Consider the following 12,023-nt stretch of genomic DNA (forward strand, 5'->3'; position numbering starts at 1 on the left):
AACGGGGCGCACACCTTGAGTTCGGCGGGCAAAAAAGGCGAAAACATGCGGCTAAAACACGATCGCGCGCATGAACACAATGGCACAAGATTTTAGCCGCGCAATGAACATGGCTCGTACCGCCTGAGGGCGCAAGCATATAGCCTCAGCATCGGCGATAGCAACATACACTTTCGATTCGCACCCAAATCGATGCAAACTAATGCTTTCTGACAGGCCCAAGTGCGTGGCAACCACGTGAATCCAATCCAATCCGATTCGATTGGATCCAAAGACAGTCGCGAGGTGAACAACATGCAACAAGTGGCCTGGGAGAGGAGCTCTAAAGTCCAGATGATCTGGGTGTGCTTGCTGGCACTACACTAATGCGAAATCTACAAGGCGAAGCTGGAGGAGAACACATTTCAATCAGTTCGCAATCAGGCTTAATCTACAGCACAACTTGACAATGTTTTTTTTAAAGTTATGTTCGAGCTAAATTTGGTAAAATGTTTGGAACATTCCATTAATTCGCAACTACAAGCTGAATTTACAGGTATTGTTTTATTAAGTAATATATTATTCAATTGCTTATTATTTTAGAAGTGGGACTTTTTAACGTTAATTCTCAAAGATTTGAGATTCATTCCGCAATGCTCTCTACAACTTTTTGATACAGTTTGCAACTGCATTTATATTTAACTAGCTGAAATGTACAATTTTGCAAGAGCACTGGCGTTTCGAACAGTAAAAGTACTAAAATGATTTCCATACATTTGGCAAATGTGTTTAAACAATTTGTTTCGAAAATACTACAAAAATTACACACTAAGCAAAAGGGCGAAGCATTAGAACTACAACTAAAAGCCCTAACCTACGGTTTCTATTAGCAGCAGGGACTTACGCACTACACATCGTACAATTTCATGTTCTCGATCTCGTCCAGCGTGTCCTCCGATCCGGAAGCCGTCAGATCCGACAGCTCGTCCAGGCACTTCTGTCGCTTGCGCACATTCCAGTGCAGTCCGTCGGCTAGGGAGGCGAACCAGTCGGATATCTGATCCTGGGCGCAGATGCATGGCACGGGATAAATGGAGGTGGTCACGCGGAGGCTGTCGCCATGGAAGAGCTCCTGCCTGTTGCGTCCATCGAAGCTAACCCACGAGGTGTTGCGGCTCTCGGGGGATACTGATATCTGAAGACCAAGCAGATGTTAGAAACGAATCTATGGGAATTGTGGGTAAAGCGACCCACCTTCAGCTCCACTCCTGCTGGCACCACAATGGGTCGGAAGCTGAGCGAATGCGGGCAGATGGGAGTCACCATAATCGCCGGCACGGAGGGATGGATCATGGACGCACCGGCCGCCGCCGCATATGCTGTGCTTCCCGTGGGCGTCGATACGATCAGGCCATCGCCCTGCACCGACGTGATGTACTTTCCGTCCAGAAACAGATCAATATTGCTCAGATAGGGCGAGGGACCGCGATCAATGACCACTTCGTTGAGCACCAGTATGCTGTTGGCTGCAGGTCGCGCCTCTCCATCTGGATCTACCTCCAGAGTCTTAGCCTCTTGTTTTCTATCGCTTCTGCGATGCATAACACAGCGCAAACGACTGCGAAGCGTTAGGGCGGCATGACCCTCCAGGACGCTGGTGAGCTGCTCCTCGAAGTTGTCGAAACGGAAGGGTGTGAGGAAGCCCAGGGAGCCCAGATGGAAGGCCATGACGGGAGGCACAGATTGCTGGAAGAGCAGCGAAGCATACAGCAGGGTGCCATCGCCACCCAGGCAAACAATAAAGTCTATGCGATCGGTCAGATCATCTCGGCCATCTCTGTGGGATTAATGGTTAGGTTATTAATATTATATACATATTCTACCATTACACAGACTCACTTGAAAGTCACTAGCTTATCCCGAATGGCTTTGAATCGCACATTTTCGTTGAGCTGGGCATCCTCCAGCACGGCCGACTCCACCCAAACGACCATGTTCTTCTCCTGCAGCAGCCAGTCCACCAGGTAGACGAACGGCGCCAGCACCGATGCATCGCTGACCTTCTTGATCACCAGCACGGTGAGTGGTGGCTTGTACCAGGTGAGACGTTGACTAGCCGGATCCTGGATCTGCATCACCATGGCGGAGTTTTTCATGATGCGACCACATGGTCCGAACTGCTGTACCGGCGAGGGTGCATTCAAGCTGCGAGTGCGCCTGTAAAGGAGGTGGAAAACCAGAGCAATTAGTATGGATACAATGAAGTACCTATGCAGCTCCTTAAAGACCTTAGAATATGACGATTGGTTTTGGGTCTTAGAACTGGCTCCTCCCGAATGCAATTGTTGTTGCAATCGTTTATATCCTCCCACTTCACATTGTTGAACTCTTCGATGCTCAAGGAGCTGTGGAGCGGAAACGAGGCAACCGCCTGCGGCTGATCAGGACGCAGGGGAAACATTTTTCAATATCTCTACAGGATTCCCAGAATATTTGCCTTGTTTTCTCCACCTTTGCAGTATGCAGACTAACTTCTCTGAACTGTAAATCAACCTTATGCAAATGGCGACATCGAAGGCAGACAGAAGTCGAGAGAAAAACATTGGGAGCTGGTTGGAGACGATTCCCCAGAATCGCATTTCCAATTCCCCTTCCTGCTTGCATTCGTAGATGCACTAAGAAAAACAGGGAGTTTGTTTAACATTCAAGCGTTGTAAGGGAACTTATTTATAAAGTATTATGTCTATATTCACAAGGTCAGCATTATAGTCAAGTTATTGTGTCAATAGTTCGAATGGAACAATAAATCTGAACTACACATGAATTTGGAACTAGGAACTCTATTTTTGCCAGTGCACTTATTGCGCCATCGTACTGATTTGTATTTGGATTACGAATTCCATGCTTTTCGCATGCAATCTTATAGCTAGGGACACCTTTCAGCTGTTTGTCCACTTACGGCCAGGTGCCGGATCGCCTGCGTTGCCCACCACCTGACGACGAATCAATGGCATTGGCATTCTGCCGGGAACGTCCCCGTGCCAGACAGTTTCCGTTGAGGTCCGGCTGCACTTTCCTCTGCAGATTGCGCTCCAGACAGAGCCGCGTCATGGCACTGAATCCATCTTGATGATGTTGATGGTATATGTGGTGGCTATTGGGCAATCCGTAGTGCCAGCGCTGCTCCAAGCGATTCTCGTGCAAGGTGGCCAAATCAATGTCCGACAATGCCATTTCTGCTAGTAACTCCACTTTTTGGCTCCGAAAAATGCAGTTTCGTACACTTGCGCTCATGGAATGCAGTCGAACCGCATTGTTTTGGCCAGCGGAAAAGGGACCAAGGTTAGAGTTTTGTTTTCACAACACAAGAGTCGGTTGCTTTTAAAAATAACACGCCCACGCACTTTTCATCGATGAGCCAACAAAATATGAGCCCAAAAAATGTGAATGTGTCGGCCGACCGTAAAAGAGAAAGTGTTTTATCAGCGAATGCGGCACACAAACTGGTAATCAGAAATGCATTACGCTGATGGAGTGTTTAGGAAAAACGCCTCTTTTTTCGTTCACTTTAACTTTATGTCAAGGGATAGATAATTTCCCAACGATTTTCCTCAAGTGATTATTGCGCACAACTGGGCGGAAAATTGATGGTCATAATGGAAATGACGGAGGGCCCTGAATTTGTCAACCGGGCGATCGCGAGTGCGAGCAACAACTGAGCGCCTGAGTTGACCACGTTGGTCCGCAGCGGACTGGGTTTTCTACTCCGCGCCAATGACTGCTTCCCGTTTCCAATCCAGATCGCACTTAGCACAGCGCAGGCGCAGAGGCCTTGGCGATCAATTATCAGTTCAATTGATAACATAACATCGAAGCTATCAAAGCGAATCAATTGCCGAAATTGGCACAAGTCTAGACCCAATCGCTTTTCAATTTCTTTCGTTTAAATGGAATCAAGAAACTCTATTTTGAGATGGGTTATTCAACTTTTACGAGGAAAGATTGTGTGGAGTGCTTCATCTATGAGTTCCTTAACTTACTTAATATGCTGGTTAATTATTTATCTTCCAACGACCTAGTACCAATTTTTCAAAAACCGTCAAATATCAAATACATTATAATTAACTAATAAACTTTCCTATATGCATCATAACATTTTTGTTACCCTGAAATCTATGCCAGCCTAGTTACTTAATTAATAATAAGATTAAAGCAATATATTACCACAAACAAATAAACAAAACATACACTGAATGCTAGTCGCGTGCCAGGGCAATGGAATTATCGCTTTAAGCACCTATTCGTACGGCCACCACTGTGCTGTTGCATGTGAGATGGGAATCCGATAAGAGTTGTGTGTAAGACCGCATGATTACAAATTCGGGCAGGTGATTGGGACCTTACCACCACCAGCTGCTGGTCATGTGGTTGCCGCCCAGTCCCGGAGCCGAGGTGGATGCAGTTGCTCCACCCGCCGTTCCAGGGGCATGCAACAGATGACTTCCATCGGCAGCGGCGTCCTTTTCGGTGCAAAAATATTCCTCTTGGTCGGAGGAGTTTAGGTCCTCTGGCGCTGGCATCCCACTGTTATGACGGCAGATGCTTGGAGAGATCAGGGTCACATCTGTGCCCTATCTGGAGGAATGCCGTGCTATATATGCCTTTTAAATGCAGTATACCGCACTGATTTTTAACGAATTCTTTCGATGCAAAAAAAAAACTGGTCAAAGTTTTGGCTAGGGCTGTCAATAGGCCGATTAAATAATCGATAGCATCGATTTCATTGTCTATCGCGAAAACAAGCGCGAAATTTAAAAATCCAACGGATGTCTCCACCTTCGTCATTCAGAAGAGCATTCGTCATTCATAATTAATGTGGACAAAGGAGTGTACTTGGCATTGCAAATTAGTCAGGCACGTGAAAACACCGTTTATATTTTTAGCCTAATTTGTACGTGTTTTTGAGTGCTTTTAACCTCTCAAACAAACATTTTTGTTGTTTATTTTTAGAACCGCTTATAAACAATATACAACTATATGGCGGAGAAATGGCATTGTGTGAAAAACTTTAATTAGATCTAAAAATATAATTAAATATATTGTTTTTTAATGTGTTTTTATTGCAAAGAAAGCTATTAATAGCACTTCTTTCTTTAATTTGGAATCTACCATATACACTGTTGAAACTAGCTTTAAATGTAGTTTTTCTATAAAAACTAGTCAAAACTACATGTTTACCATGTTTATCACTTAAGCTCCCTTTTTTGTACAGCTTTCTTAATCCACCCACCTGAATTGTTTACGCCTCTCACTCAAATCCAGGACTCTTCTCAATGGCTTGGGTGAGTTGCCCGGCGACGTGGCAGCCGCTCCATCGTTTTCCTCCTCCAGGGAACTGGACACCGAGGTACTTGCCACCATTTGGAGGGCCAATTGGAGATCCTCCTCACGCATTTTTTTTTTTGTTTTGGAAAAGTATGAAAAAAAAACCGAGTTTTAAGACGACAACCTCGTTGTTCCGGTGGCGAGATCCAACTAAGTGACTTCTCGTGCTTCGTTTTCCAAAATATATACAATGCATGCGCATATGTAATACTTGGCAGTGCGATCCGGAGAGGTAAGTGGCTGAATAGATGCTGTGCCCGCCTCGTACACTCGTACTTTGAATTCATTAAGAGCCTCCCGATATTTACATTTCCAGAGCAACTTTTTTCGAGCGGTCCATATTTTGGCGGCCCCGGGGCGTGGCCGATCTGGTATGAGATCGATTTATAAGCTATGCGTGGATTAATAGCCGGTGGCGCACTCTTAATAATATATGTCCGAAGGTAGCGCCAAGAATATAGGCCCATTTTTGCATTAACACCGATCGTGGGGTTTTTAAGTGGACCTGCCTGCCAATATTGTCGATACACATTTTCACATTTTTATATGCCATTTGCATATTCCGTTTGTCCATTTTATATAAGAAATATTTTGTCGCTTTAAATTTCCATTTATGACCAAGGTGAATTCTCAGGGGTGTCAGGAACTACTGCTCAAGTAGGGATTTTTTATTTATAATAATTGTTTGCAATTATATTGCATTTTTGGGCTTAAATGTGTAAAATGGTAAAATTACATCATTTTGGTACTTTTGTTGCTATTTAAATATTTATTTATTACTTGCACTGATTTTCTTCTTAATTTCTTTTTAGATACTTTTATTATTTAAAGTGAGTTCTTTGGATTTAAATAAATTTTTTACATTAATGAATTTGAGCTTACTTCTTTTCTACTTCCGACTTGACTGTTACATTCTACAGCTACGCTGCGGTCACACTAAGCGCCAACACCGGGTGCAATCGATAAAAATAACTATCGAACATTAATCGATTGTTGGGAGAGCTGTGAAGCCGACGATTTTACGTCAAAAGCGAAATAAGTTTATTTAACGTACGAAAAAGCTAAGCATAATGTCAGCAAAGGCAGCTTTACCTCTGCAAATGTTTGGCCGGCGACTCGTCCACCTGCGGTCATCGGTCACTTCCCAAAATATGAGGTAAATACGGCCGCATTGCTTCCTCTTATCTGTGACGTAATGAGGGCGCACGTTTGTCGTTTCGCACGTAATTCTAACATTGCCTCCCTCCCTCCTTCCGAACAACCAGTGCCCTCCGTTTGTACAGCACAGAGAAACAGCCGGAAGAAACGGCGGAGCAGAAGGCCACCGAATCCTCGCCAGAAGTGGAGAAACTCACCAAGGAACTGGCCGCCGCCAAGGAGCAGAATGCCGAGCTACTGGACAAATACAAGCGTTCGCTCGCCGACAGCGAAAACATGAGGAACCGACTGAACAAACAGATCAGCGACGCCAAGATCTTTGGCATCCAGAGCTTCTGCAAGGATCTGCTCGAGGTGGCGGACACCCTGGGACATGCCACACAGGCGGTGCCCAAGGATAAGGTACGAACTACATGCTAGGTGCCGTGCTTTCAGGCTCGAAATGAAGTTCAACTTGAAGATCTATTATGGCATTACAATCATCTAGATTTCTTGGGGTATTTTAAATTGAGATATGTGAATAACTCTAGGGATTTCCTCTATTGTTTATCTTTTGCATTTTTAAAGCTACCCTTTCTAATGATCTTAATTATTGCAGCTCAGCGGCAATGCTGATTTAAAGAACCTGTACGAGGGCCTCACCATGACGCGCGCCTCGCTGCTGCAGGTGTTCAAGCGACACGGACTGGAGCCACTGGATCCCATCAACCAGAAGTTCGACCCCAATCAGCACGAGGCGCTGTTCCAGAAGGAGGACAAGACCGTCGAGGCCAACACCGTGGTGGAGGTGACCAAGCTGGGCTACAAACTGCACGAGCGTTGCATACGCCCGGCTTTGGTGGGCGTGTCGAAGTGTTGATAGCCATGCGGCTGCCCAGAGGCATGTGTAAATTCCCAGTACCCCCTCCTAAACCAATTTACATGGCGTGTGTCTCTCAGTTGTTTGCAATTTGTTTTCCGCTGCAAAATTCATGTACGTAAACCCTGTGTAAATACAACCTATCCCACAAACGCATCCTTCGGGCAAAGCTTGCGAATTTAGAATTCCTCCTAGTTTCTAAGAGATCTGTGACTGGATTTGATGGCCACAATTTGTACCACACGCGTGGCCATCGAGTGTTCCACTTTAAGGTTTAATTACGATAATAAAACATGTTTTAGTTTGTTGAAATATACCAAGATATTTGTATATGTATTTCTCATTTGGAGACTCTCTTTATCTAGGTCTCTTGTGAGTTTCCTTTGATTTCCCCGTTTTCCTTAGCCCTTGAAATTCGAATCCCTCTTGAAAACCCATTTCTTTTGTTAACAAAAACCAGGTAGCGGAGCGTAATCGCATTCCTGCTCGTCGCGTAGGTGGAAAATTCAATGGAAATGCGTGATTTTCTATGACCCAGCAGGTAGGCTTCCAGCACGTTCCCATGAATTCAGAGGAAGCACAGATGGTGGGTTCCCTAAAACGAGATTTGCGCCAGAGTTCAAAGTCTACTTCAAACGGTTTTCAACTATCATGGGTTAGTTGTCCTTAAACATTTGAAGTGAACGGAATGATTGGTGTTCTAATGCGTTTTCTCTGGTCCTTGGCCATGGTGCAGTGCATCCAGGCTAGGGTGTCGATGCTGCCTCGTTTTTATGGACAAGACAGCGCTATTATAGTGGACATCAATAGAAAATTCCCACCTAGAATGGACTCGAAGCTACAGAACGCCTTGTACTACAACCTGCCGGTCTACAAACTGATAAAGCCCACCACAACAACTACGACAACCACGACGGCTGCTCCAACCTCTGGCTATCCTGCCGATCTCCTAGACATTGCTCACAACAAGCTGGGCCTCAAAGATCTGCCTAGTCTCGAGGAGCTGGGTGAGATGATTGGCACGGATGGTGCCAGCGAAACCATAGATTATATACGCACGCTAACTGGAACGGAGGAGGGTTTGGCGCTGATGAAACAGTACCTAGATGCGCTGCACTTCGAGGAGGCGGAGGAGGAGAATGTGGCCGAGGAACAAGAGAAGGCTGACGACGACGACGATGATGATGACAACAACATGGGCAATGCCAGCTACGATGAGATGCCCGAGGAAAAATCCACCACCACAGCAGATCCCCGTCCTGAGCTGAGCTTAATGCAACGTTTCGGCGACTTCATGAAGCAGTACAACCTGTGGTCTGGTCAGGTCACCACTACCACCACTCCTGCGCCGTTCATCGCTCCGCCAACTGCCTCGTTCCAGCCCGTCTTTGTGGCTCCTCCTCCTGCTGGCTTGAAACCCCTGCGTCCCATCCTGGTTAGGCAGCCACTGCCGTATCACTATCCCATTCCCCTGCGTCCCGTATCGCTGGCCACCACGAAGCCAATCCAGGTGACCACCACCACCACTACCACAACAACACCTGCTCCCGTGACCAAGCCACATCTCAACACGCCCAAGCTGATCATGCAAGAGGATGCGGAGGGCAAATACTCAACTCTGCCTCCACACATTCAGCAGTTGGCCAAAATGGCCAATATCTCGCCGCAAGTCGTGGAAATCTTTCTGGAGCGGCAACCCAAGCTGGCGGAACTGGCCAAGCGCCTGAGCACCCTGGCACTCAGTCCGGAGCAGACCCAGGCCATGGACGCCCAGGTGCTCAAGGCCGTGCAGCACGCCCTGAGCAACAACGATGATCTCCAGCGGCTGATCGAGGCGTCCCAGGCACTTAAGTAGGCGGAATGTGTGACTAGTCTTAAGACCATTTCAAATGAAATATATTTTCCATATAAACCAACTAGCTTAGTGATCTCATTTTGTAATGGTTTCATAATATAACACTAAAAATCAAATGAGTTTTAAAATAATAAGGGGCTTTATTGCGAATGTGTATGATCTTATAATAAATCTATTGCAGATTGTATATTTCTATCATATACTACATTCATATTATAATGTTTAAATCGGGAATTTCATAAGAAAATTGGAAATCATTATGGATATGATATTATTATGGGTATACATGCAGCAGATTTGAGAGGTTCACTTTAATAAAAAATAATTTTAATAATTTTTTTAAATGCCACATGGGTTTTTAAGGGGTTAAGCACGTTCCATAGCATTTAACATAGATTTTCATACTGTGGTTAGTACCTCAAAACGCAAAGCTGTTTTATCCGCAGATGTTAGTCAACACGTTATTAAATACTACCGTTTTTTTTCTAGCGTTTATTGCATAACTGTGGCCTATTTTGTGAATTCAACCACAGGTTTATACCTAACGCTTTCTAGTGAATAGAATTCATAATTGTTCAACAATTTAAATGAAAAGCAGTGCCAAGAAGTTAGCAAAACGTTTCGGTAAGATTGTTCACATAATTTCTATATGCCCTTCAAAAATAGCACCCAATTACCCTGGAAAATGGGGGAATGGGCGTGCATAGGACAACGCAGATGTACTTAACTAAATATATACATACATATGTATATATGTATGTATACCTTATTGTTTGACAATTTAAAAGAAATGCAAGGCCCAGGAAATAGGCCAGACATTTGGTAAGATTGTCGATGGGTTTTCTATGTGTCCTTCAAAATAGCACTCTGCTACCCTGGAAAATGGGCAGTTGAGCGTGCATTGGACAACACGTGGTTCTGAAAGATAAGAGATGAGGCCATCTCCACGAGCAATAAACCGGATTGGATCGAGACGAAGTGAAAAATCAATGTGCGGCCAGCAGTGAGACCTTCACTCGAATTCGAAAATATGCCCAACTTGTTGGTGGTGTATTCCACAAAATTAGTGCTGTAAAATACCAAGAAAATTAAGCATTTTTTAACGTCTCCCTAAAAGTATGCCTTTAAATGCATATAAATCAAATAAATTAAATACAAATTAAAGTGTCTGTCAACCTATTCGTAGAAATATAAAATTTTAATTATAACCTTAATAACTCATTTAAATAATAAGAAATCAAAAAGTTGTTACGCATTTTGCACAAGTAAATCCAAGCAAATGTAAGGATTAGTTCTTAACAAAAAAGGTAGTAAGTATCTCGAAAATGCGATACTAAAAATATCCGTAGGCTTAGTTCCAGTATTCCTTTTTCGGTTTCAAAATTCAAAATTAAAAAATGACACTAAGTCAGCTGATACGCTTGAATATGGCGCATTTCCGGGCCAAAACGTGGAATACTAAAGCCATGTCCACCAAGTCGGCCAAGTCCTGCTTCTCCAAGTCGATGAAGCCCATGAAGCAGTTCAAACGCCCGCGCATTTCGAAGATCAGTGTAGTTGGCGCCGGTCAGGTGGGCACGGCGATCAGTGCCATGCTGTTGCTCCGGAATCTCACCAAGAACCTGGTCATCCTGGACATCAACTACGAACTGGCCCAAGCGGAGGCACTGGACTTTCAGCACGCATCCGCCTTTCTAAACGATGCTCGGGTGGTGCCTTGCGGCGATAGTACCAACTCCAAAAATTCCGATGTGGTTATCATTACGGCGGGAGCTCGGCCCTCCGGCAAGGATCGTTCTCGCCTGGCTGCAATGCAAAAGACCGTCGAAATCCTGAAGAAGGCGGTGCCCAAACTGGTGGAGCTCAGTCCCGATGCCACCTTCATTATCATCTCGAACCCCGCCGATGTTATGACCTATGCTGTGCAGCGAATTACCAATCTACCCAAGCATCGCTGCTTCACTACTGGCTGTCATTTGGACACGGTGAGGTTCCGCAACCTGATCGCAAATCGACTTCGATTGCCTCCGTCTCAGGTTCACGGCTATGTGATCGGAGAACATGGCGCCAGTGCGGTTCCAGTGTGGTCCAGTGTCTCCATTGCCGGGATCCGGCTGAATGATGTGGTGAAGAACCTGGCCTGCGGCGATGATCCGGAGAACTGGGCGAAGATCAACAAGCAAGTCACCACCGGCGGACTTGCGGTGGCCAAAACCAAAGGCTATACCAACTGGGCCATCGCGCTCACCTGTGCGGATATCGTGCAGGCAATGTCCGGCGGGAAGGGAAAGATTGCATGCGTGGGCACGGACATGAAGGGCCTGAGCGGCATCCAGGACAACGTGGTGCTATCGCTGCCCTGCTTGGTCACCTCGGGTGGCATTAGCCACGTGTTCGAGCTGCCCCTCACGGATGTGGAGCAAAGCAAGCTGCTGGCCTCCGCCAACATCCTTCTGGAGGCCCAATGCTCTCTGAGTATTTGATTCATGAACTCAAAACGGTTTGGATTGGCCAAGTCACTGGATTTTAAGAAGTTTTAATCCAGGAATTCTTTAGTAGATGAGCTACTGAAGGATTCTACGAAAAAAACTATACTAATGGTTTATTTGTTGTTCCGAAATATTTATATTGCAAACGAATACTTTTTGGAAATGTACATATTCTGGAGAATGTAGACCAGTGAAGAGATAGAATGTTAACCACATTATTATATAGTATGTACAAATCCAGATAAGTATTATACCTTTCTACGAGAGCCCAATAAATAGGAAATTGAAATCGAAAAAA

The 12,023-nt window shown here is 45.1% G+C and overlaps 4 protein-coding genes across 8 annotated transcripts; 3 read left to right on the forward strand and 1 right to left on the reverse strand.

Annotated features, from left to right (window-relative positions):
- Positions 1 to 524: 524 nt before the first annotated feature.
- On the reverse strand, positions 525 to 5,448 carry LOC6734339 (NAD kinase). Of its 5 annotated transcripts, none has more exons than XM_039291360.1 (4): positions 5,270 to 5,448; positions 1,879 to 2,196; positions 1,234 to 1,816; positions 525 to 1,174 (listed from the first exon to the last, which is right to left on the reverse strand). In XM_039291360.1, the coding sequence occupies exons 1-4, from the start codon at positions 5,431 to 5,433 to the stop codon at positions 887 to 889; spliced, it is 1,353 nt and encodes a 450-aa protein (XP_039147294.1). In that variant the 5' UTR covers positions 5,434 to 5,448; the 3' UTR covers positions 525 to 886. The 5 variants fall into 5 exon arrangements, with proteins under 5 accessions (XP_039147294.1, XP_039147292.1, XP_039147295.1 ...); XM_039291358.2 differs by lacking the exon at positions 5,270 to 5,448 and adding an exon at positions 4,384 to 4,713; XM_039291361.2 differs by lacking the exon at positions 5,270 to 5,448 and adding an exon at positions 4,228 to 4,299.
- Positions 5,449 to 6,327: 879 nt separating this feature from the next.
- On the forward strand, positions 6,328 to 7,697 carry LOC6734340 (grpE protein homolog, mitochondrial). Its single transcript, XM_002081326.4, has 3 exons — positions 6,328 to 6,520; positions 6,630 to 6,924; positions 7,121 to 7,697. The coding sequence occupies exons 1-3, from the start codon at positions 6,435 to 6,437 to the stop codon at positions 7,379 to 7,381; spliced, it is 642 nt and encodes a 213-aa protein (XP_002081362.1). The 5' UTR covers positions 6,328 to 6,434; the 3' UTR covers positions 7,382 to 7,697.
- A 285-nt stretch (positions 7,698 to 7,982) lies between these two features.
- LOC27206168 (PH domain-containing protein DDB_G0287875) lies at positions 7,983 to 9,352 on the forward strand. The gene has a single exon (XM_016167996.2). The coding sequence runs from the start codon at positions 8,070 to 8,072 to the stop codon at positions 9,234 to 9,236; it is 1,167 nt and encodes a 388-aa protein (XP_016027420.1). The 5' UTR covers positions 7,983 to 8,069; the 3' UTR covers positions 9,237 to 9,352.
- A 1,220-nt stretch (positions 9,353 to 10,572) lies between these two features.
- On the forward strand, positions 10,573 to 12,023 carry LOC6734344 (L-lactate dehydrogenase B chain). The gene has a single exon (XM_002081329.4). It carries the CDS (start codon positions 10,634 to 10,636, stop codon positions 11,717 to 11,719), a length of 1,086 nt encoding a protein of 361 aa, XP_002081365.2. The 5' UTR covers positions 10,573 to 10,633; the 3' UTR covers positions 11,720 to 12,023.

This window comes from Drosophila simulans, chromosome 2R (assembly GCF_016746395.2).
Source record: "Drosophila simulans strain w501 chromosome 2R, Prin_Dsim_3.1, whole genome shotgun sequence".
Lineage (NCBI taxonomy): Eukaryota > Metazoa > Arthropoda > Insecta > Diptera > Drosophilidae > Drosophila > Drosophila simulans.

Bases quoted from the DNA above. Each gene is read 5' to 3' on its own strand.
- LOC6734339 (XM_039291357.2), bottom strand. From the start codon at position 3,273: ATGAGCGCAAGTGTACGAAACTGCATTTTTCGGAGCCAAAAAGTGGAG. The intron at 2,197-2,938 runs GTAAGTGGACAA...CCTCCTTTACAG, and splicing joins AGGCGATCCGGCACCTGGCC to GCGCACTCGCAGCTTGAATG. The intron at 1,175-1,233 runs GTGGGTCGCTTT...CTTGGTCTTCAG, and splicing joins CAGCAGGAGTGGAGCTGAAG to ATATCAGTATCCCCCGAGAG.
- LOC27206168 (XM_016167996.2), top strand. From the start codon at position 8,070: ATGATTGGTGTTCTAATGCGTTTTCTCTGGTCCTTGGCCATGGTGCAG.
- LOC6734340 (XM_002081326.4), top strand. From the start codon at position 6,435: ATGTCAGCAAAGGCAGCTTTACCTCTGCAAATGTTTGGCCGGCGACTC. The intron at 6,521-6,629 runs GTAAATACGGCC...CCGAACAACCAG, and splicing joins GTCACTTCCCAAAATATGAG to TGCCCTCCGTTTGTACAGCA. The intron at 6,925-7,120 runs GTACGAACTACA...TAATTATTGCAG, and splicing joins AGGCGGTGCCCAAGGATAAG to CTCAGCGGCAATGCTGATTT.
- LOC6734344 (XM_002081329.4), top strand. From the start codon at position 10,634: ATGACACTAAGTCAGCTGATACGCTTGAATATGGCGCATTTCCGGGCC.